This window comes from Balaenoptera musculus, chromosome 11 (genome assembly GCF_009873245.2).
Source record: "Balaenoptera musculus isolate JJ_BM4_2016_0621 chromosome 11, mBalMus1.pri.v3, whole genome shotgun sequence".
Taxonomy (NCBI): domain Eukaryota; kingdom Metazoa; phylum Chordata; class Mammalia; order Artiodactyla; family Balaenopteridae; genus Balaenoptera; species Balaenoptera musculus.
Window position 1 is genome coordinate 69,063,368 of NC_045795.1, and position 21,101 is coordinate 69,084,468.

General features: G+C 41.7%; 2 protein-coding genes across 8 annotated transcripts in view; both read right to left on the minus strand.

Moving 5' to 3' along the window:
* ACTR8 (actin related protein 8) overlaps nucleotides 1–5,370 on the minus strand; it is a 25,712-nt gene extending 20,342 nt beyond the window's left edge. For 4 of the 6 annotated variants that reach the window (XM_036868415.1, XM_036868413.1, XM_036868414.1 and 1 more), the window contains exons 1-2: nucleotides 5,106–5,360; nucleotides 1,698–1,868 (exon numbers count right to left, since the gene is read on the minus strand). In XM_036868415.1, coding sequence (XP_036724310.1) covers nucleotides 1,698–1,868; nucleotides 5,106–5,228 — 294 coding nt within the window. In that variant the 5' untranslated portion in view covers nucleotides 5,229–5,360. Of the gene's footprint in view, nucleotides 1–1,697; nucleotides 1,869–5,105 lie in introns of all 6 variants that reach the window. The other 2 variants (XR_005021802.1, XM_036868416.1) reach the window with 2 other exon arrangements.
* A 784-nt stretch (nucleotides 5,371–6,154) lies between these two features.
* Nucleotides 6,155–13,077, minus strand: SELENOK (selenoprotein K). 2 transcript variants are annotated; one of them, XM_036870016.1, is made up of 5 exons: nucleotides 12,970–13,077; nucleotides 9,559–9,649; nucleotides 8,030–8,113; nucleotides 7,334–7,420; nucleotides 6,155–7,074 (listed from the first exon to the last, which is right to left on the minus strand). In XM_036870016.1, exons 1-5 carry the CDS (start codon nucleotides 12,986–12,988, stop codon nucleotides 7,071–7,073), a joined length of 285 nt encoding a protein of 94 aa, XP_036725911.1. In that variant the 5' UTR covers nucleotides 12,989–13,077; the 3' UTR covers nucleotides 6,155–7,070. The 2 variants fall into 2 exon arrangements, with proteins under 2 accessions (XP_036725911.1, XP_036725912.1); XM_036870017.1 differs by lacking the exon at nucleotides 6,155–7,074 and having other exon boundaries at nucleotides 7,330–7,420.
* Nucleotides 13,078–21,101: the final 8,024 nt, after the last annotated feature.

Here is a 21,101-nt window from a genome sequence, read left to right on the forward strand (position 1 = left end):
AATTTAGTGAAAAAGAGAAAGAAATGGCAAAATACTAATTTAATCCAGCAAGAGCAAATGTTCCCTCATCAACGAGTAGCATGTCCTTCACCTTTGTCACATGTATTAATCTTAAGAATTCAAAGTAATCTTATTTATAAATAAAAAAATCAGAAAAGAGCCATCACCATAAAACTATCTGCAAAAATCTATAACCTCAAGTGGCTTTTGACTGATTTCAGAGGACTGCTACTTTATATTTACAAAGTATTAGAGAGACTCTTCCATATATCTATATAATTCTCATGTTTACAATTTTATAACAATGTTTTATTCCTTCATGTGTTATTTCACTTAATTAATGAGTATTCAAGTTCTTGTGATATTGCAAAGAACACTCTATATTTTTATAAACTATTTTGTTTTCTTTCCATTTTTATTCCTGAGATTTACTCCTAAAATAGAATTGTAAGATCCAAAGATATGCGAATTTTAGATTCTTACACTGTCAAGTTATACTTAAGCTTAGAAATGGACTTAAGGAGAGTCTTCTAATTATGCTAAAAAATGGAACCCTAAGGCTTACTATAAGAATTATAGAAACTGCAAGTTCCTACAACTACCCTTGATTTAAAACTTAAAGCAGGACTTCCCTGGTGGCACAGTGGTTAAGAATCCGCCTGCCAATGCAGGGGACACGGGTTCGAGCCCTGGTCTGGGAGGGTCCCACGTGCTGCGGGGCAGCTGAGCCCGTGCGCCACAACTACTGAGCCTGTGCTCTAGAGCCCGCGAGCCACAACTGCTGAGCCCGCATGCCACGACTGCTGAAGCCCGCGCGCCTGGAGCCCGTGCTCCGCAACAAGAGAAGCCACAGCGATGGGAGGCCCGTGCACCGCAACGAAGAGTGGCCCCTGCTCGCCGCAAATAGAGAAGGCCCGCGTGCAGCAATGAAGACCAAACACAGACAAAAATAAATTAAAAAAAAAAAAACTTAAAGCAGATTACAATGCAATACACATATTTAACACCTATCACAAAAATTTTCCTGTTAATTATCACCTGCAAAACAGGATGCCTACTGCATCCTAAGTAAACGCTTACTCCAAGGAAATACTATTTTTTGCCTTTAAATTATGATTTGATCTAAGATTGTAACAAGTGCTTACTGTAGCAATTCAATTGCTAGATTGAAAAAATGAGCTCAATTTAAACTCTAAGTATCTGGAAGAGAAAATATGGCAGTCAGTTAATAGACACCTGGATGCATCATTTTAAGGGAGTGACAATTCTGTATGTTCCACTAAAGATCATCTTCATCAATACCCAACTCATCCTGATGGGTGAAAAAAATTAGATTTACTTTTGTGATAATTATTACTGTACAATCTAAAATTGATAGCTCAGATAAAAAATGATATTTGTAACCCTGAATGATGTCGTTATTTTAAAATACATTAAAGCTATGAAGGTGTCGTTCAACATTATGGCATACATTGAATATTGAAGCCCTCCCAAGGAGACAACCCTGGGCTTTCTCTCTAGGTCTTACATTACTTTTGTGTGTGTGTGCTGGGGGGGGATGGCGGGTGGGTTTTTTGGCCACGCTGCGCGGCTTGTGGGATCTTAGTTCCCTGACCAGGGATTGAACCCGGGCCCTCGGCAGCGAAAACTCGGAGTCCTAACCACTGGAACGCCAGCATCTTCCATTTCTGACTTACATTTAGTCCCTCCCTTAGGAGCCAGTTGTCTTTGTACATGGGCTGCCCTTGTTGTTTGTGTCTTCGTGCAATAACATGAGGAATGCTGGCAGGAAGTGTGTCTGTGGCTCGACCAATCCTCAGAGTTGTTGAACCTGGATGTATGACAACGATGAAGTTGCTCTGGATTTGCTGCAAATACAAAACATAGGAGTGTGACCTTAGTAAATAACATGCAGGTAACACGTTAAATAACACAGAGGTAACAGGCTAGACTAAGAAATTAGTATCCTGTAATGACTATCAAACTCAAAGGTATCAAAATAATTCAGTAAAGGGGGGCTTCCCTGGTGGCGCAGTGGTTGAGAATCTGCCTGCCAATGCAGGGGACACGGGTTCAAGCCCTGGTCTGGGAGGATCCCACATGCCGCGGAGCAACTAGGCCCGTGAGCCACAATTACTGAGCCTGCGCGTCTGGAGCCTGTGCTCCGCAACAAGAGAGGCCGCGATAGCGAGAGGCCCGCGCACCGCGATGAAGAGTGGCCCCCGCTTGCCACAACTAGAGAAAGCCCTCGCACAGAAACGAAGACCCAACACAGCCATAAATAAATAAATAAAATATTAAAAATAATAATAATAATAATAATTCAGTAAAGGGAGTTCTCTTGAGAGGCTTCCAGATACTGCTCTCTGCCTGAATGCAAACTCTTTTTGTATCTGTGTGCAGAGGATCTGACTCACAGTACATAGGTCAACAAATATTTGTTTAAATGAATGAAATCCTAAGTACCCAGTGCAAATCAAGCTAAAATTTGGGGGCATTTCTGTGCCAATCACTGTGGGTATAATGGTGACCAGGACAAAGTCCTGACCACTAGAGAACTTCCTTCCCATTTACTAGAGAAGAGAGTTAAACAACGAATAAGAGTGTGGGGAATACTATGACTTGTGAAGTATGGGGTTCTCTAAATCTGAATCACCTAAAGATCCTTGTTAAAACAAAACAAAACAAAAAAGACCCTAAGGCTTCACTAAAAATTTTCTGATTCAGAATCTCCAGGAAGAGAGAGCCTAGGAATCTGCAATTTACAAAAGCTCCTGAAGTAATTAGTATGATCGCTCAGATGTGACAACACTGGTTGAGAGGTGAGGGAAGAAGTAAATTTAAGATCAGAATCACTGTTTTGCAATGCTGGAAAGTAAGTGGACTTTATACATGGACAACTTCCGAGAATGTGCATGAACTGTATTTTCGTCATTGTTTTTTAAACACTTTACCCTTATTGGTTCTGTACTATTTACCTGATCTGGCAAGAGTCTGGGGTTAAAAAACCAGAGTTCACAATTCTATCCTCACAGGTCAGAAAGCTCTGCTGCATTTCACCATCCATTACTGGGAGACAGTGAACAAGGACTGACAAAGCAGCACAAATCAGGGCAGTGGAGTAATGACTGTGGGCTTTTAGATCTGTGATTCTCAAGGGGGCAGAATATAACCTGAATCACTCGGGAACCTCTACCACGTAAACCTGTTGAGGGACCCAGAGTTTCAGGAGGGAGTGGGGGAAGAAGGGACTCCAACAATCCCTTTGACAACAGGATGCCTCTGTTGAGAATCACCATTCCAGTGTGACTCCTAAGTCAGCACCTACTCTGCTCTGCCCTTAAGCTACAGTTGTGTCTTCTTGGCATGTCCTTATTTAAAACATTTCCGTAACTTGCCAATAAGATACAGTCCAGAACCTCCAAGATCAAGACCCTCCCTACTCCTCTAGCTTTACTCTAGAACCACTTACTTTTCAGTCTCTTTAATCTTCCCAATCCAGATGTCTCCTGATTTCTTAGTTCACCGTGCTGACATTCAGGCCTTCACAAACGCAACTCCCCTTGCCTGCAATGTTCTTTCTCCCTGTTAAATCTTACTCCTCCCTTCAGGTCTAAAGTTAAATGTCATCAGACCAGGCTTATTTGTCCCCCTGGAATAAAATCTTATGGCACCCCTCCTTTTCATGACACTTATCATTCTCGTAATGATCTACTGTCTGCTCTCTCAAAAGACAAAACCTTCACGTAAAGGACTACTACTGTCTTGTTCACTACTCTGTGCCCAGTGCACGGCATACAGGAGCCTAGTAGGTATTTGTTGAATGCCCATGGCACCACTCTCACATGGCCTGGTGCTCTGCAGCACACTTCTCAAGCTTTTGCGTGCTATGGCAGACAATATTTATCTAGCAAACTGAGTTAAACAGATGAGGTGGCTTGCCATCAGGGACATCTGTACCTCATTAATAGCACACAGGCTGCAGCACACTGATTGGGAAGCTCTGGGGTAGCAAACGCAATTTTCCAGAGTGTGGACAAGCAGTTTTTAATAATTACATATCTACCTTAACATATTAGAAAACAACTAGCCAATACATCCTACACATCATTTCCTGGACATTACTGCTTAAGACAAAATTGAGTTAAAAAAGTTATTCAGCAAATAATGGTAGAGGTCTCTCAGAGGATATGGAAAAACCAAAAGTTGTTACATGACTGAAGTTAAGCAAATGTGGTTATAGTGGCTAATGGCCCAGGCTCCGGATTCACAGATCTGGCTCGAAATTCAGATTGTGCCACTTCCTTGCTCTAGATAAAGTTCCTACCTCAGAGAGCTATTGTGAGGATTAGAGTTAATCATGTAGCTCGGAGTCTGGCTATCTCTTCGCAAGTTCTGCATTCCCTTCAGAAGAGGCCAGGCTCTGGCTTATACGACCCTCTTGATGCCATCCTTGTTAAGATCTCCAGTCTCATGTCTTGCTCCCTCTTCTCCCTCAATTCCAGACATCCTCATCTCCAACATTTCATATCCTCCCTTGGCCCAGGTCTCTCCCATGCTGTTCTCCTGCCCTCACATTCCCCCTGGCTAACTCCTAATCATCCTTTAGGTCTTTGTCCAGGTGTCACCTCCATTGGAGAAACTGTCCCAGACCGTCAGGGCTGGAGGAGGTACCTGCTGTGTGTGCCCAATACCTCCCCCTGTGGTCCTCTGCACTAGCCCATCCCACTCCATGCCCTAGATACTTACTGCCCACCCCCGACCGTGAGCTCCCCCTTCCCGCCAAGTGGGAGAATCCTAGAGAGTGGGAACTGGCAAGGCCCTTACACACCATCCAGTCTGCTCCCTCAACTAGTTGGCAGGAAGGTAACAGCCCTGTGCTGGTCTCATGGCCCGGGAGGCTGGGGTTCGCACAGTGGCTGGTGTCACTGGCCTGGCCATCTGCACTGTGCCCTCGGAGCAAGCGGGGAACGACCCCCCTGCACCACCCACCTGGGTGGGCGCCCGAAGACTCCCGCCGTTCGCCAGCCTCCTCCCCTCGCCCAGCTCCGCGGCCCCCCGCCCCGCCCGGAAGCCGAGTCCGAGGCCCGCCCCCGGCGCCTCACCTCCTGCAGCGACTCCGGCACCAGCGCGGGCACGATGGGTCGCTTCACGCCGCGCTGCTCCTTCTCCTTCTCCCCGCCCTTCTCTTTCCCGTTCTCCGTGTCCCCCTTCTCGGCCTGGGTCATCTCGGCCGCCGACGCCCCTCCAGCCTCTAGCCTGAAGGACGCAACGCGACCGCCAGACAACAGGCCTCGGCGCAGGCGCAACCTCTCGGCCGACTGCCCACAACCAAGATGGCCGCCGGGAGTCGGCCCAGAGCATTCCGGGAAAGAGGAAGGGCGGAGCTGCCCGGAGGAGGGTGAGGTGGGAGGGTGCGGTGGGAGGGTGCATTGGCTGATGTTGCTGTGATTGGTCTTGGCTGCAGCATGCCCGCAACCTACTTGTGTTTTGTTTTGCGTGCTTACTGTGGAGCAGCTGATAACTGGTGTCTCATTTCGTCATCACACCTGTCTTTTCTGGCTTCTCAGACACCATACGTAATTCTAGTTCTCCTCGTACTTCACTAGCCATGCTCAGTCCGGCCTCTGATGTTAGGATTCTCTGGAGTTAGGGCTTCTCTCTACACACTCCTTGGATGACTTTATCCAGTTTCATGGCTTTAAATATGAAGATAACTCCCAAATATGTATTTCCAGGTTGGATCTCGCCCTGATAACCAACTGCTTATTTAGTATCTCCACTTAGATGTCTACAAGGCATTGTAAACTTAAATATATCCAAAATGTAACTCGATCCCCGCCTCCCCCCCAAAAAAATCTACTCCCATTTTCACCATCCTGTTTCACTTGTTTCTTCAATTGTCCACATCTTCTACATCCAAAGCCATCAGCAAATCCCACAGTCCCTCAGATATGCCTTGAACGCATTCACTTCTCCACTCCTACTGCCACTAGCTGGTCCGATCACACCTGGACCACCACAACATCCTCTAAACCCAACTCCCTGCTTCCAGTCTTGTCCGCCTGTAGTCTGGTTTTCATACAGACCAGTGTTTATTAATGCCACCACATCCCCATTTCCTGGCAAACAGAGATGAATAAATACTTATAAATGGATATAAAAGTGCTTTTACTGAACACTTTGGTTTCAAAGACTGTTAAACACAAAGTAGAATTATCTGTATTATTCATTTTTTCCATAAATATTTCAGTGCCTATTACACGTAGTCACTGTTCAAAGCACTGGGGTAAAGAAGACAAAATCCCTAACCTCACAGACCTTTCATTCTAGTGAAAGAATGAGAGTTACCAGCATTCAGATGGGGTTAAAGCCAACAGGCAGTATATCTTAAGCAATGGTTTAGAATTAAAATTGGTAAAGATAGCACTGAAGTCCTTGATTTTAAAGACCACCTAGCAAATCTACATTTTGTAGCTCAGGTTTGTTGGTTATGGCTTTACAAATACCCTGATAATTACATCTGGTAGCAAGTAAGACACATTGTATTAAAGATCCATGGGACAAATAGGTTTTAAGATAAAAATTAATTCAAAAGCACAGATATCATATGCATACTACTGAAATACACTGTGATTTATTTATAAAGAACAAAAAAAAAGCAATGAACAGTATTTCAGAAGTTGAAAAAGGTGACACTAATAGTACTCAATACGCAGCTGTTTATTCTTCTTCAAATTTGGAGCTTTCTGTGTTTTAATTATATAAAGATGAGAAGTCAGTCTTGTAACCTAAAAATATTTACTTATTAAAACTATATTAATACTTTCATAAACGATACAAAAAAGATGAGACAAACACATGCATTTATAGAACTGCCTGTCAGTCATGCCAGATCCCTGCGGGGGGAATTCCCAGCACGACCTCATTCATCTGTGAGGACACAGAGCAATCCTTGTTTAGAGTACACATTCATCTAACTTGTCCAGTGTGGTCAACGCTCCATTTCTTGATGGTTTCCTTCTGCTATGAATGTGCTTGTCCAGTTGTCTGCTTCTTAGAGCAGACATTTACCTAAAAGAAAATGTTATAATAGTTAGTAGTTAGTAATTTGGATCTGTATGAAAAAGCTAGTCATTACATGTTATAAAACCTTCTTCAAAAGACATTTTGATTCAAAAGACAATTTTTCAAGGGTTAAGATAAAAATATTTTTCCAAATAAGATGTCTGAGTAATTACAAAATGTTGTGACTTCTGCTTTCCTAAAGAAAACCTGCCTAAGGAGGCATTTTCAAAATGAAATCCCTGCAGAACTGCAGATTTTAAGTTACCTTCCTCATCCACCGGCCATTGGAGGAGGATTAGGGCCACGCAGATGATTAATTCGACCCATTCTTCTGGGGGGGTTTCCTGGTGGCCTAAGATAAGAAAAGTTAATTTCTACTGTTGAGTAGACACTACTTCAATTGATTCCTTTTAAACACTCAAATAGACCCTCTTCTTTATTTAAAATAGGAACTACCATTTAGGTCGCGAGTCACAAATTCAAATACTGAAAGAGACCAGCTGCATAATGCGCACGAGGAAAGTGAGTCAAGCAAGGGTTAGGATAAACGGGACAGCTCCTCCTATAAATGTCCAACTGAAACCCAGCTCCAGCTGATATCTGCCATATAGAAACACAATCCCCACCCAGTGCTGCTGGATCGTGAGGTTTTCATTAGCAGCTGGAAATCCAGATTCTAAAGTGAAACCTCTAGATTTTAATGTTGGCCATCAGTTTTCATCCTCTAATTTAGACTTTTCCCATAGGATATTTGATATACATTTTAGCTTTGTCAGATTAACTCTGATTATCAAATCAAAGGCAACTTGATTTAATTTACAGTAATACATTAATTTTGTGAAATAGAATTTAAGCCTTTAATTACCATGAGCCTAACTATGTCTGTCTGCCTATTTATCTCTAATTTAATTATATTACACAGAGGGGTAAAAACATCTTTTATCAATTTAAAAAGTTATACCCTCTTCCATCATCATATCTGGAATCAGATGAGCTTCCGTAGCCTCTTCTCTTTTTCACATCTTGCTGAAACAGAGTTCTGAAACTGAAACAAGGGGCAGAAAACAAGAAGCTCCACTTTCAACATTATAAAATGCATTTCCATGGTTCCAACTATCATCTCTGTGGGAGGATGACTACCCGAACTTAGCTCCAAACCCGCATTTCTTGAAGCCAGCTGGACAACACCATCTAGCGCATGCACAAGTCTAAACAGAGTGTGCTATGTTCCGTGCCAAAGCCACCACTCCTTGTCTTTCTTATTTGCTGTAACTCTTCTAGACAGAGTCTAGCAGTGACTCTGAAACCAGAGTCATCTCCAACTTCCTTCCTCTGCTCTGTATCAGTTGTCAAGTTCCACAGTCTGCTTTTATAGTACTGCATGTCCATTTCCTGTGCCAACAGCCTACCTAATGTTACCTTGGGGAAGGAGGGGCTGAGGTGGTGTGGCAGAGGCACAGGGCTTTCTGGGAATCCGTTTAAATGGAATTTTATTTGTGGAGAGGGAAGGATTTAACTAAATTAAAACAATATTTTAAATAAACAATATGGAGGTGAAATTTGTGAGAGATTGCAAAGAAGTTTTGCAATGAGTAACTTCACTTAGGCCTCTCTGTCCCCTGCTGTATTTCTCTATGGAACGGTTTCTTCCACTTTACCCCGTCTAACTTATGCCACATGCAGCCATCAGATTAACCTTTCTAAACCAGAGCTACAATCAAATTAAGTATAAAGAGCACAGGCTGATTTTCAAATTTCTCTGCCATCTTTGCTGTGCCTCTTCCACCTGGAATAACCTCCTCTGATGTCCTCCTCCCACAGTCATGCCCACCCCAAGGCCCCTTGTAAAAAGAAGACATTTACTGATATTAAAATCAACGAAGGAAGGAGACATCCCACATCTCTGCAATATCTGCAGTTCTCTGCCCACGAGACACTCAAATGTATATTCAAACTTTGGATGAGTAAGACTTGTTAGTAGATGAACAATTTTCATAAAACAAACAGCATATGAAAGACCAAAAAATGAATTTAACTAAGAATTGCTTGAAATTATGGTGAAGTTTAAATTTTTGTCTCCTCTGTAACGATGCTAACCCTTCATTTAAAAAAAGTTTATGCCTTGGGAGCTTTTAAAAATCAAGAGCTATTCCCCTTGTTTACTTGTTGTATACTATGCCATAAAAGTTGCACATACACACTAAAGGCAGGAACAGTAGAGAGAAAGCAAAGTGCTGTCATCTGGCAGCAGAACCAGCAGGTCTGGCCCCATAGCTGCAGGCTGAAATGGTTACCACTACGGCTAAGACATGGTCAAGCTTACTAACTCAAGGAACATATTCATAATCATAAAAGATGTTTGGGGCAGTTTTATCACTACACAAGTCTTCATCTCCCTTAGAAAAGCTGTTAATAAAAATTACAATTAAAAAGTGCTTCAGGCAAGCTGAACTTAAATATCAGGGCTATTAAGAGGACTACTATACTTACAACAAAACCACGAACTCGGCTATTCCCCAGAAGAAATCTGTTATAAAAGACAATCTCCATGGGGACTGACTCCTGCTGTCCAACACTTGTCCTATAGACAAGAATAAAGAAACTTCAGTTACTGCAACAAATCCCTGACACAAGATGCATTACATTTAATCAGGTAGGTAACAATCATAGGCTCAGTTTTCAACTTGTTCACTGTTCCAAATGGTCTACACAAGGAAAGGTGTGTTATGTGTGCATCATTCTAAGGAAAGGTTAGGGAAGTGAAGTTCTGTGGTCTAGAGGTCATTCCTTTAATATGTCAAATTATGCCTCCTATAGTTTGTCATTTCTGCTGGGTGACATTTCAAGTTTTTTTTTTTTTCTATTTTTTTTTTTACTGTGGTAAAATACACACAAAAAATTGACCATTTTAACCATTTTTAAGTGTATAGTTCTATGGCATTAAGTACACTCACACTGTCATACAACCATCACCGTCAGCCACCTCCAGAACTTTTTGATCTTCCCCAACTAAAACTCCACACCCATTAAACATTCACTCCTCATTTCTCCCTTCCCCCAGCCCCTGAAAACCACCATTCTTTCTATCTCTATGAATTTGACTGCTCTAGGAACCTTGTACGAGGAATCATACAATATTTGTACTTTGGTAACTTGCTATTTCACTTAGCACAATGTATTCAGGATTCATCCATATTGTAGCATACGTCAAAATTTCCTTCCTTTTTGAAGGCTGATGAATATTCCAATGTAAGTATATACTACATTTTGTTTATCCATTCATCTATTGATGGACACTTAGGTTGCTTCCACCATTTGGCTACTGTGAACATGCTGCTATGAACATGGGTGTACAATATCTTTATTCAAGTATTTTGAGGAAACAAATGAGATGAGTGAATATAAAGAATGCTCACACCACTTCCATTTTCCTAAATGTGTTCTGAGTATCTCTTTCACTTGCAAAGTCTCCTGCCTATATAAAAAGACTGTTTATACATACCCTTAAAATCTTCAGAATCAGTTGTTATGTTAAAATTTTTATATATCAAAGAATTCGTGGGCTCTAAGTGCTAAAGAGAATTTGGCTTGTTCATTAAAATGACCACTATTTTTCTTTCACAGAATGCTGTTGATCCGAATTACAGACTCCAGTTTTATCTTACAGAAAAATGGATATATTTTTCAAACCACTTTAAATAATAGAAGCTACATCAGGAAAAGTTAATACTCTAGAGTTTCAGTCTTGCAAATCAACAGGTTAGAATATTTTGGGAGACGAGCCATCTGTCAACTACCTCTCCTCTCCATTTTCCCAAGGGCTTTACCACTCACTGCCATGCCCAGTTTACTTCTCCTCTTTCCTTGACCAGCTTACTTTCAGGTATCCACTTGGACCTGAGCCCTCACAGAGCTACTGAGAAAAAGGGGCTACACTTAAAAGACAGAGTGTGAGTGATAGGCTTGGTTCTGCCTCTTACTAGCTCTGCTTTGTTGGGTGACGTGACATTTTCCTTCTCTGAGAAAAAGTATTCCAAGGATAGTCATCATACAGAATTGTTGAGAAAAAAAAAAAAAGTCACTTTGACAGTAAGAAAAAGTTTTTGTCGACTATGAAATGCTGGTACAGTCCTTCTAAGAAAATAGATCTAGGACTTCCCTGGTGGAGCAGTGGTTAAGAATCTGCCTGCCAATGCAGGGGACACGGGTTCGAGCCCTGGTCCGGGAAGATCCCACATGCCGCAGGGCAACTAAGCCCCTGTGCCACAACTACTGAGCCTGCGCTCTAGAGCCCGCGAGCCACAACTACTGAAGCCCGCGCGCCTAGAGCCCGTGCTCCGCAACAAGAGAAGCCACCGCACTGAGAAGCCACCGCAATGAGAAGCCTGCACATCGCAACGAAGAGTAGCCCCCGCTCGCAGCAACTAGAGAAAGCCTGGGCGCAGCGACAAGAAGGGAGGGAGGGAGGAAACAGATCTAATTGGAACCCGTCAATTTCTTCCTTTGCGATTCTAAAGAACATATTGCATGCATCTGTACCATTCTGACTTTCTTGCGCTTTTCTTCCCAGTTTCTGAAGGCAGAAACCTCCCCTCCCAATATCCTCAGAGAGAAATAAGTTGCTTGAATGCAGTTGGCCATTTCTCAACTATAAAAGTGAGATTAGAGGCCCTAGTAGGGCCTTTATGTTATTTATGTAGATCAAAAACAACAATGCATACACAAAAAGACACACTACAAATACACAGAATTATTCAATAAATAATAGAAGCTGCCAGTCTTAACCACAAAGAATATAACACAAAGTCTGCAAGTGCCCAAAACGAAGATGAAACTTTGATCTTTAGTGTCCATCAACCTACTTGTTTCAAAGATCTTTAAGTAAGAGACAAGGAGGAAGAGAAAGTGAGATTTTGAAAAGCAAAGAAATGCAAAGTGCACTCAGCCAGAAGATTTCTCACTACCTTCACGGTCTCTGACGATAAACAGATGACTTAAATAGAACCAGAACCTGGTTCCAGTGATGCAAGAACTAGTTAACAGTGCACCAAGGCGTTTACTTCACCTGAGTCAAACAAGTGGGCAGGTAGTTCTGACACTGTTCTGACCCAGTCATACTGTGTCTTTCCTTTCCATTCACTGTCTTTGGGGAGTCACTGAATTAAGTCTCTCTCAGCTTCTCCATTCCAGGAATAATCAAGCTTGCTCCTACAGGGAGTAATGCTACTCCCTGTGCCCCTTGAAATTAGGGCAGAAAGCTGCATGCGTGACGAGCTACCCCTCTGCTGGGAGAAAAAGCCTATCCAAAGCTTTTCTTCAACTCTCTTGCACATTACAGAAAGAGGCAGCGTAGTAGAAAACCGTAAGAACGCAGACGTCAGCCTACCTGCGTTAGAAACCCGGCTGAGCCATTAGCACTACCTTTGTGGTACTGGGCAAGCTATTTAATCCGGCTGCGCCTCAGTCTCCACCCGCAAAACAGATAATAGAGTATCACCCGGATAGGGCGACATGAAAGACAATGAGCGGACAAACGAACAACGCTTAAAAAAAGTGCCCGAGGCACAAGCGCTACGCAACGGCGTGAACAGTGTGGTCTTTTCTAGTTAAGGACACTGACGCCCGACAGGAAAGACCACTTTCCGAGACCCACAAGCAGAAGCTCCAGGAGGGCGAAGACGCTGGGCACTCGGCACCGCCGTCACCACGGGGACCTTGGCCCCCGCCGCGGCTCAGGGACTTTCGGCCGACGAGCCGCAGGCCCGGGCGACTTCGCCCCCAGCTCCGCCTGGCCGCGGGGCGTGCCCGGAAAGGCGGCGCCGGGACGGCGGGCGAGGATAGAAGAAACCCGGGGCTCGGCCTCCCAGGACGGAGGTCGCCCACGTAGCCCCTCCAACTCACCATTCGAGATGTAAACCATCTTGCTCCTTCTCCGCCTCCAGAGCGACAGTGGGGCCTGGCCCCTCTCACTTTCCGTATCTCCCTCCGCGCTCCTCCCTCTGACGTCACAGGCCACGAATAGACGAAACAGTGACTGAGGAGGGAGGTGGACAGAGCCCATTGGCTCTGGGGAGACACGCCCCCGACGGGCGTTTTGGTCTCGTCATGCTGGTGATTTTCTATGTAAGGTGGAGGCTGGGGCAGGTGATCGGATGTGACGTTACGGATTTAGCCTGTAAACGCGGGCTTTCCTGGCTCCTTCGGCAGTGGAGTTTGGAGAGCTCGTTTGCGCTGCCGGGAGAAGTTACGCTGCTTTCTAGTTGTTTGAAGGGCCCAGGGTTGGGGAGGCAAGGTCACATGTGAAGTGACTTGGAGAACCGCCGGCGGGAGGAGGTTCCTGAGAATTTTCCAGAATTGTGGATCTTTCAAGGTGTGCAGGGAAGTGCCTTGAGGGCGGAGGCGGTGATCAATCCGAAAAGAGCTTTAAGGTCAAGACTTCGGGAATACACAGGCCCTATCTAGACGATGTACTCATTCTCTTTAGAACCGGTGTTTCTACTCTTGGTTCGCTAGAAGTGGATGGAGTTTTTATCAGCTCTTGTGAGACGGCTGAAAAATACTGTAGCGCGGGTAGCTCGAGACCTTTCTCTTCTTGTTTTTTATTACTGGCTACTTCGTGATATTGCCAGCACTGTGGAGGTGACAGATGAATGAGAAGCTGTCTCGTGGTCATTGATTAAATATGGCCCACGTACCTTGTGCTGATGGGTACTTACTCGGCTCCAGCCACTGGGCTACTTTCTGGTCCTTGACCATGGTAGTCTCATTCCTGCCCCTTTGCTTTTGTACTTGGCTGTTCTTTCTGCATGGAGTCCTAATTTTTTTCCCCCCCCAATTCTCAAGTCATGTGTTGTCTCCTCAGAAAGTTTCTAATCACCTTAACTAAAATGAAATTGAAAATTCCATTTCGGAAATAATATTTTACATTTAACAATGTCTGTTAAGATTGTATGTTCCAATACCTAGAATAAACAAATATTTATTTTCATGTTGACTTTTTCAGTAGCAGTCTTCCCCCAAAAAGTGCATAATAGGACAAAACAACATCCTTCATTTGAAATTTTTGCAGCGCAATCATAGACGGTTTTTTTCTGCACGAATATTGGAGTGGGGTCATTAATTTTCCCAAGTACCTTCCTTAACATAAGCCATGCCACCATCATCTCTTACCTGCTCTTCTCTAGTTGTTTTCTACCTGAAATCCCAGCTTCCACCCTTACCAGCCTTAAGCAGTTTTTCACACTGTAGCAAGAGTGATCGTAAAATGGAAATCATTGCCTGCAACCTTTTAGATACTGAAATTTAGTGACTTCCTATTGCTCTTAAGATCCAGTTCCTTGTCCTGGTCTACAGGCCCTTCATGACCTGTCCATTTGATCGCCCCCTTCGCTACACCTCCTGCCACAATCCCCACCCAAATTTTGTGCTAGCAACATTGATGTTTAGTCTGAAGCATCCAAGTTTTTTCATGCCTGCAGGACTCTGCACATGCTTTTCCTTCTACCTGGGACACTCTTCCCCTGACTTCTTGCACATCCAGCTCCTTTCACCTTTTAGATCTCAGCTTAACTGTCACCACTTCTGAATTCCTTCTCGTGGCCAATCATCTCCATGATTATTTTCTTCATAGTACTTATCACGATGTGAAAATATTTTATGTCATAATCGGTTTGTTTCTTTCCAGAAAATATAAGATGTAAGAGGTCAGGAATCTTACCTGCTTTGTTCCCTCTTATATCTTCAAGGTCTATTATAGTCCTTGGCAGGTAGGTAGTAGGTACTCAGATGTTTGTTGGTAGAGAGGGAGGGAGAGAGACTGAGAGAGAAAGAGAGAGAGATCTATCTAAAAGTTCCCTAAAAATCTCCCAATCACCAAAGGAGGAAGAGGACTAACATTGGGATCTCCTGAGTACCAGACACCGCTAGGCTCTCTCTTCCTCTTCATCCCTCTATCTAGATTTTTTCTTCCTGAGATTTTAATGCAGTGATTCCCTAATGAACTACCTCTAGCCTCTCCCACTCCATTTCATGCTATGTTTAGCCACTTGTTTAATCCAAGTTTGCCTCTTTCCTGCTCACATCTTCAGTTTCTCCCTACCACCTGACAATTCACACCCCAGCCTCCATGGTCTGGCATTGAGGGCTTCCTTGATATATTTTCTTAGGTTTATCTCTGTGACTAATTTCCTAATAGACCCCTGGTTTTCCCTCCTTGTTGCTTCTGCTTATTTGTTTCCTCTTGATGGGAATTTTCCCCATCTCTTAAAATCTAATCCATCCTTCAAGGCAAGGCATGTTCCTATTAAATGAAACAAGGAATAGCAAATGTGAAAGGACTTTGCAAACCGAAAAAATATATATATTATATATAACTATATGTATATTATATATATTTCAGATAGATAGATTATATGGATAATTAGTAGCAGGATGGGCCGGAGGACAAAGAACATTTCCCCCCTTTCCCTAACCTTTCATGTCAAGAACTGCATGTTAGTTACCGGCCACATGTGGCTGTTGAGCATTGAGATATGGCTTTAGTCTGAAATGAGGTGTGCTGTACGTGCAAAATGCACACTAGATGAAGAGATTTAGAATGACATGATGTCCAATATCTCAATTTTTAATACTGATTACATGTTGAAATAATATTTTGGATATTGAATTAAAATATTTTATTGAAAGTAATTTTGCCTGTTTCTTTTTACTCTTTTAACGCGACTGCTAGAGAATTTTAAATTACATACTTGGCGCACATTTATGTTTTGCATTATATTCCTTTTGGACACCACTGGTCTAGAGTGAAGACATTATTGGCCTGGCACAGAAAAGGTACTCAGTAAATATTGGTTGAACGGCTGAATGAATGCTCTTAATAATGGATAATATTATGCAAGGTTTACTATGTGTCAGGCACTGTTCTAAGCATGTTTTACTTATTAGTCCTTACAACAACAATAGCTAACATTTATATACTACTTACCCTGTTCCAGGCAATATTCTAAGTACTTTTGATGTATTAATTCATTTAAACTTCAACCTTATTAAGTGGGCTCTACTATTATTCCCATTTTACAGATGAGGAAACGAATCACAAAGAGCTCAAATGACTTGCCTAGGGTCACACAGCTAGTAAGAAGAAGAGCTGAGATTAAGACCAAGAGTTTGGCTCTATAGTCTGTGCTCTTGACTCCTGTGCTAGGGAATTCCCTGGCAGTCCAGTGGTTAGGACTCTGCACTCTCACTGCCAAAGGCCCAGGTTCAATCCCTGGTCAGGGAACTAAGATCCCACAAGCTGTGCTGCATGACCCCAAAAAACAAACAGACATAAAACTCCTGTGCTGTACTGCCTCTCCACACATAAGCAGAGGTATTGAAATATAATCCAGTGTGGTACTCATCATATAGAATGGGAGGTGGTTTCTGGAGACAATTTAAATGTATATCAGTTTTCTCAAAGTTACAAAATAGCTTCCCACAGTTTTTCTTTTCTAGATACCCTAAGCATAAAATTCCCCTAAGCATCTCTAAGTTGATTACCTAGCTATCTCAGTTCCTATCTAAGCCCAGAGGGATGGGCTACTGTGAATGACAGCTACCTCTGGAGCTGGGACTGGAGTGAATCCCACCTAAACCACATGGGTGGAGAGAGGTGGTGTTTACCAGAGTATAGAGAAGGAATGCTGGGTTACACCAAAACAATAAGATGCCTTCAATACTGTCTTTAAGGAACATGGAAAACAGATGGCATTTATGTTCTTCATTAATCTTTTATGTGTTTGTTCTTACAGTTATTGCTTCTGTATTCTTTATTTCATCTGGGCTCATATCTTAGCTGTCTCATTTTTCTACCTTATATTCTTTACTGATGTCTTTCACAGTAACTTTTTTTTTTTTTTTTTTTGTATTCCTTTCAAGGTATGTAGTCTCAGACTGGACATGCTGTGCAAATCAGGGGCTTACTTTTTTGCACCAATAAGCACTTCATCCCTTCAGTTGAACTGATAGTTTTACTGCTCTACAAGTCACTTTCTTAAACCACTTGAACTCATTTTCTGCATCAAAATGGAAAAATGTTACTAGAAATTCACAATGCTATCTTCCTGGGAGAATCTGGTGGATTAAAAAGTTTGGGATTTCATCTGTAGTGTCTAAAGTATATCACAAAGTTAATGATATTATTAGTTTCATTAGTGAGCCTGTGAGGTTCAATTTAAACAGTCCATCTTGTGCAACATGCGGGAGCTTAGTTCTCCGACCAGGGATGGAACCTGCGCCCCCTCAGTGGAAGCACGGAGTCTTGACCACTGGACCGCCAGGGAAGTCCCTAAACAGTCTATCTTTAAATGAATAAGGAATACCTAGATTCTACCTGTGATTCTGTTACAGGAAGAGAAATACTGTTCCAATTATAATTTCTAACCTTTTAAACTCATGATCTGATTTTAGTAAGGTGGTAACTGTAATGGAAACTGTTACAGTGGTAAATGGAAGGAAATACTTGTACAGATTTGTAAACTAAAACCATCAGAGACTTAGGTGTTGGTTGCCTTCTATCCTAGGGGCATTAACTGATTATTAAAAACAAATTTTTATTATTTTTAGAATTATATTCTATAGTACAAAAAAAGTATATTGCTTTCCAAGCCTTATGTCTAGATTCCTAAAAGTGGAATAAAATATAACAGAAGTGTACATTCTAGCGCTGTGTTCATAAGTCTCAAAATAACATTGATTTTTATATTTGAAAAATTAGAATATAGATATATGCCTGTTGACTTTAAGAAACATATGATTTATTATTTTTATTCTCTAAATGGTTTGGAGCAGAGCATTTGATAGTCCTTAGATCTTTTTGTTTTGTTTTGTTTTAATGTGATACCTCTATATATAAGTCAAAAGATACAAATGAATATTCCATGAAGAACAAGTCTCCTGTCTTCCCCTGTAAGCCAGAATTCTAAACTTCCATCCCCTAGCTTAGAGAAGCTGTTAATAGCACTGCCTGGCAAATTCCTCTTGGGTAATAGTATCCTCAGTGACAGACTCACCTCTCTGAAGTTCCATCTTCTCTGGGATCTTGGCTAAGCAATTCTTCACTCACTTACTAGCATCTTTAATGTTTTAAAAATGTTTTTCCCTCATTTTTTTATCCAGGTTTTTAAAGTTGTGCTCAGAAGAAGAGGTAGTACAGATTACTTCATCCTTCATAATGAAGTGGAAGTTGATGCATTTATCTAACCAAATCGACATGGCCATTCAGATTAGGTCTTAGATTAAGCACTATTTTGCCTTTGACTTTAAAAATTCTGCTATTTGTGTCTAAATAAAATTTCCAGAACAACTGCTATCTTTTCGAATATAGTCAAAACATTATTACTTATGAACAGAAAGGATTATTGTAAACAGTAAATTAAAATGTGTGAGTGATTTAAAAATATATTTCTTTTGCCAATAAACATTCCGCTTTTAATCCTTCCACAACCAAATAGATGAATAAAACCTTACTTTGGTTTGATAGTCTCGGTCTTTTAATTAAAGGCTCAATGAAAATAGATTCATTTTGTGGCCTCCTAGGGAAAAGTTCTTTATGGCCCAGTGATGACTGTTCCTTGGAAAGATTGTGAGCGAGGCTCCAAAGGATTCTGTTAGGGAGGTTGCTGCTGCCTCAACTAGGTGGTGAGGTGGGCTGTTGCTGATGCCTCAACATCACCTTATTTTTTTTTCCCATTTATTTATTTATTTGTTTATTTTTAGCTGAGTTGGGTCTTTGTTGCTGCACGCGGCCGAGTGGGGGCTACTCTTCATTGCAGTGCGCAGGCTTCTCATTGCTGTGGCTTCTCCTGTTGCGGAGCACGGGCTCTAGGCATGCAAGCTTCAGTAGTTGTGCCTCGTGGGCTCTAGGTGCGCGGGCTTCACTAGTTGTGGCACGTGGGCTCAGTAGTTGTGTCTCACAGGCTCTAGAGTGCAGGCTCAGTACTTGCAGCACACGGGCTTAGTTGCTCCGCGGCATGTGGGATCTTCACGGACCAGGGCTCGAACCCATGTCCCCTGCATTGGCAGGTGGATTCCTAACCACTGCACCACCAGGGAAGCCCCACTTTATTTTTTCTTACTAATTGTATAACACAAGCAGCTTGGTTAATATCACCCGAGGTCAAATATGGTTCTTAACTTCAAAAAAATCATCTTTCACAATTATCAGTAATCTGTCTCTTTTGCTGTGAAACTCTAACTTGGTTTTGATGAGAAGTATGAAGCAGAGACTCTGAAAATGGAATCTGGCAACTGCCAAAGTGTTGCTTGATGTTATTTTCTCATTTCATTTTGAATGTATTTAGCTACTCGTTAGTGGCCCCCAGTCTTTCACATTCAGACAGAGACATTTCACAAGTGTGTTGGAGACCATATGTGCAGAAAAGTGGAGAAGCAAGTGGAAATGGCTAGAGTCACCTTGGGTTGCTGACCTGTTTGGTCTCTCTCATTCCCTGCCATAGTCAGCAGGCTGGCAAGGGAGGGGAGCAGGTGTGCTGGCACACGAGACAGGCTCAGGCTTACTGCTTGCAATGGTGGTGGCAGCGTAAACAGTTCACACCAGCATTTTATAAGCTAACCGGGTACTGGGGAGCTCAGCTTTGGGACCCTTCCTGCATGAGGAAGTCACCCAGAATATGACTCTAGCCATTTCAATTGAGTCACTGTTTTTAGAAATGTAAAATTTTTTTTAAAAATCCCACTAAAGTACATTTTCTATCATAAGCCTTGAAAATGTTCATATCCATAATCCAACATTTCTATTTCTAGAATTCATTCTAAAGAAACAATGAGAGATGTTGAAACAGATTTACAAGAATATTTACCCCAGTGTTATTTGAAATGGAAAGAAAAAATGAAAGCCATGTAACTGCAATAGTGGGAGATTAGCTAAATTTTGGAATACATAGCATAGTGTACATTAAAATAGTGGGAAATTATTTATGATATGTTGAGTGAAAGGAGCGTTTATGAAACAGTATGTAAAGTATGATATCAATGCAAAAAAATGTGTGTATCTGGAAATACACTAAAAATTATGGGAGCTGTAATTTTTTCTTTGTGTTTTTCTACAGTTCTCAAATTTTCTACAATAAACATGTATTCCTTTTCTAATTAGAAATAAACATCAATATTTTTTAATTGAAGTATAGTTGATTTACAATGTTGTGTTAATTTCTGCTATACAGCAAAGTGACTCAGTTTCACCTATATGTACATTCTTTTTTATATTATTTTCCATTATGGTTTATCCCAGGACACTGAATATAGTTCCCTATGCTATACAGTAGGATCTTGTCCATCCATTCTATATGTAATAGTTTGCATCTACTAACCCCAAACTCCCAGTCCATCCCTCCCCCACCCTAAATATACATTTGTTACAAACTGAGGGTTTATCTCTAGTCTCATTTTAACGGATTGGGTAATTCTTAAAAATATTTTTTTACTAGTAGAAGTGATAGAAAATTAATAACCAAAGAGTTTACTCAGGTAGTTGTTAACTTTCAGAGTACATTTTAAAGTCATTTTATTTAACAGGTTGTCTTTGCTTTGCCTGATTGCTTTAGTACACACAGCATACACATGGGAACCCCACTCAAGTGAGTTAGTCAGTGCTTTTGGTTTTCTCTTAGTATGAATAGAGTCCAGTAAGAATCAAGTAAACAGTTTCAGATTCCTTGCTATTAGCTCAAAATAATTCTGACTGCTTATCAAAATGAAGACTTATGTGTTAATTTTGTGAATGGTTTATTGGCAAGGTTACTGAATAAAAACCTTCATTTTAGACATGTGCTTTTTCAGAGAGTTCTATCATACTGCTAAATAAAATCCTTTTAAAAAGAGTTCAAACGGGGATGTGGACCTTTATAGATCTTTAGACCTTCTTTTGGGCAGCTGACTGATTGTCGATAGATGGTAGAATCATCTTACCAGTATTTTGCCCATGCTGAAAAAAAAAAAGGCCCATGAAGCAAGAAAATTTATAGTATTTGATA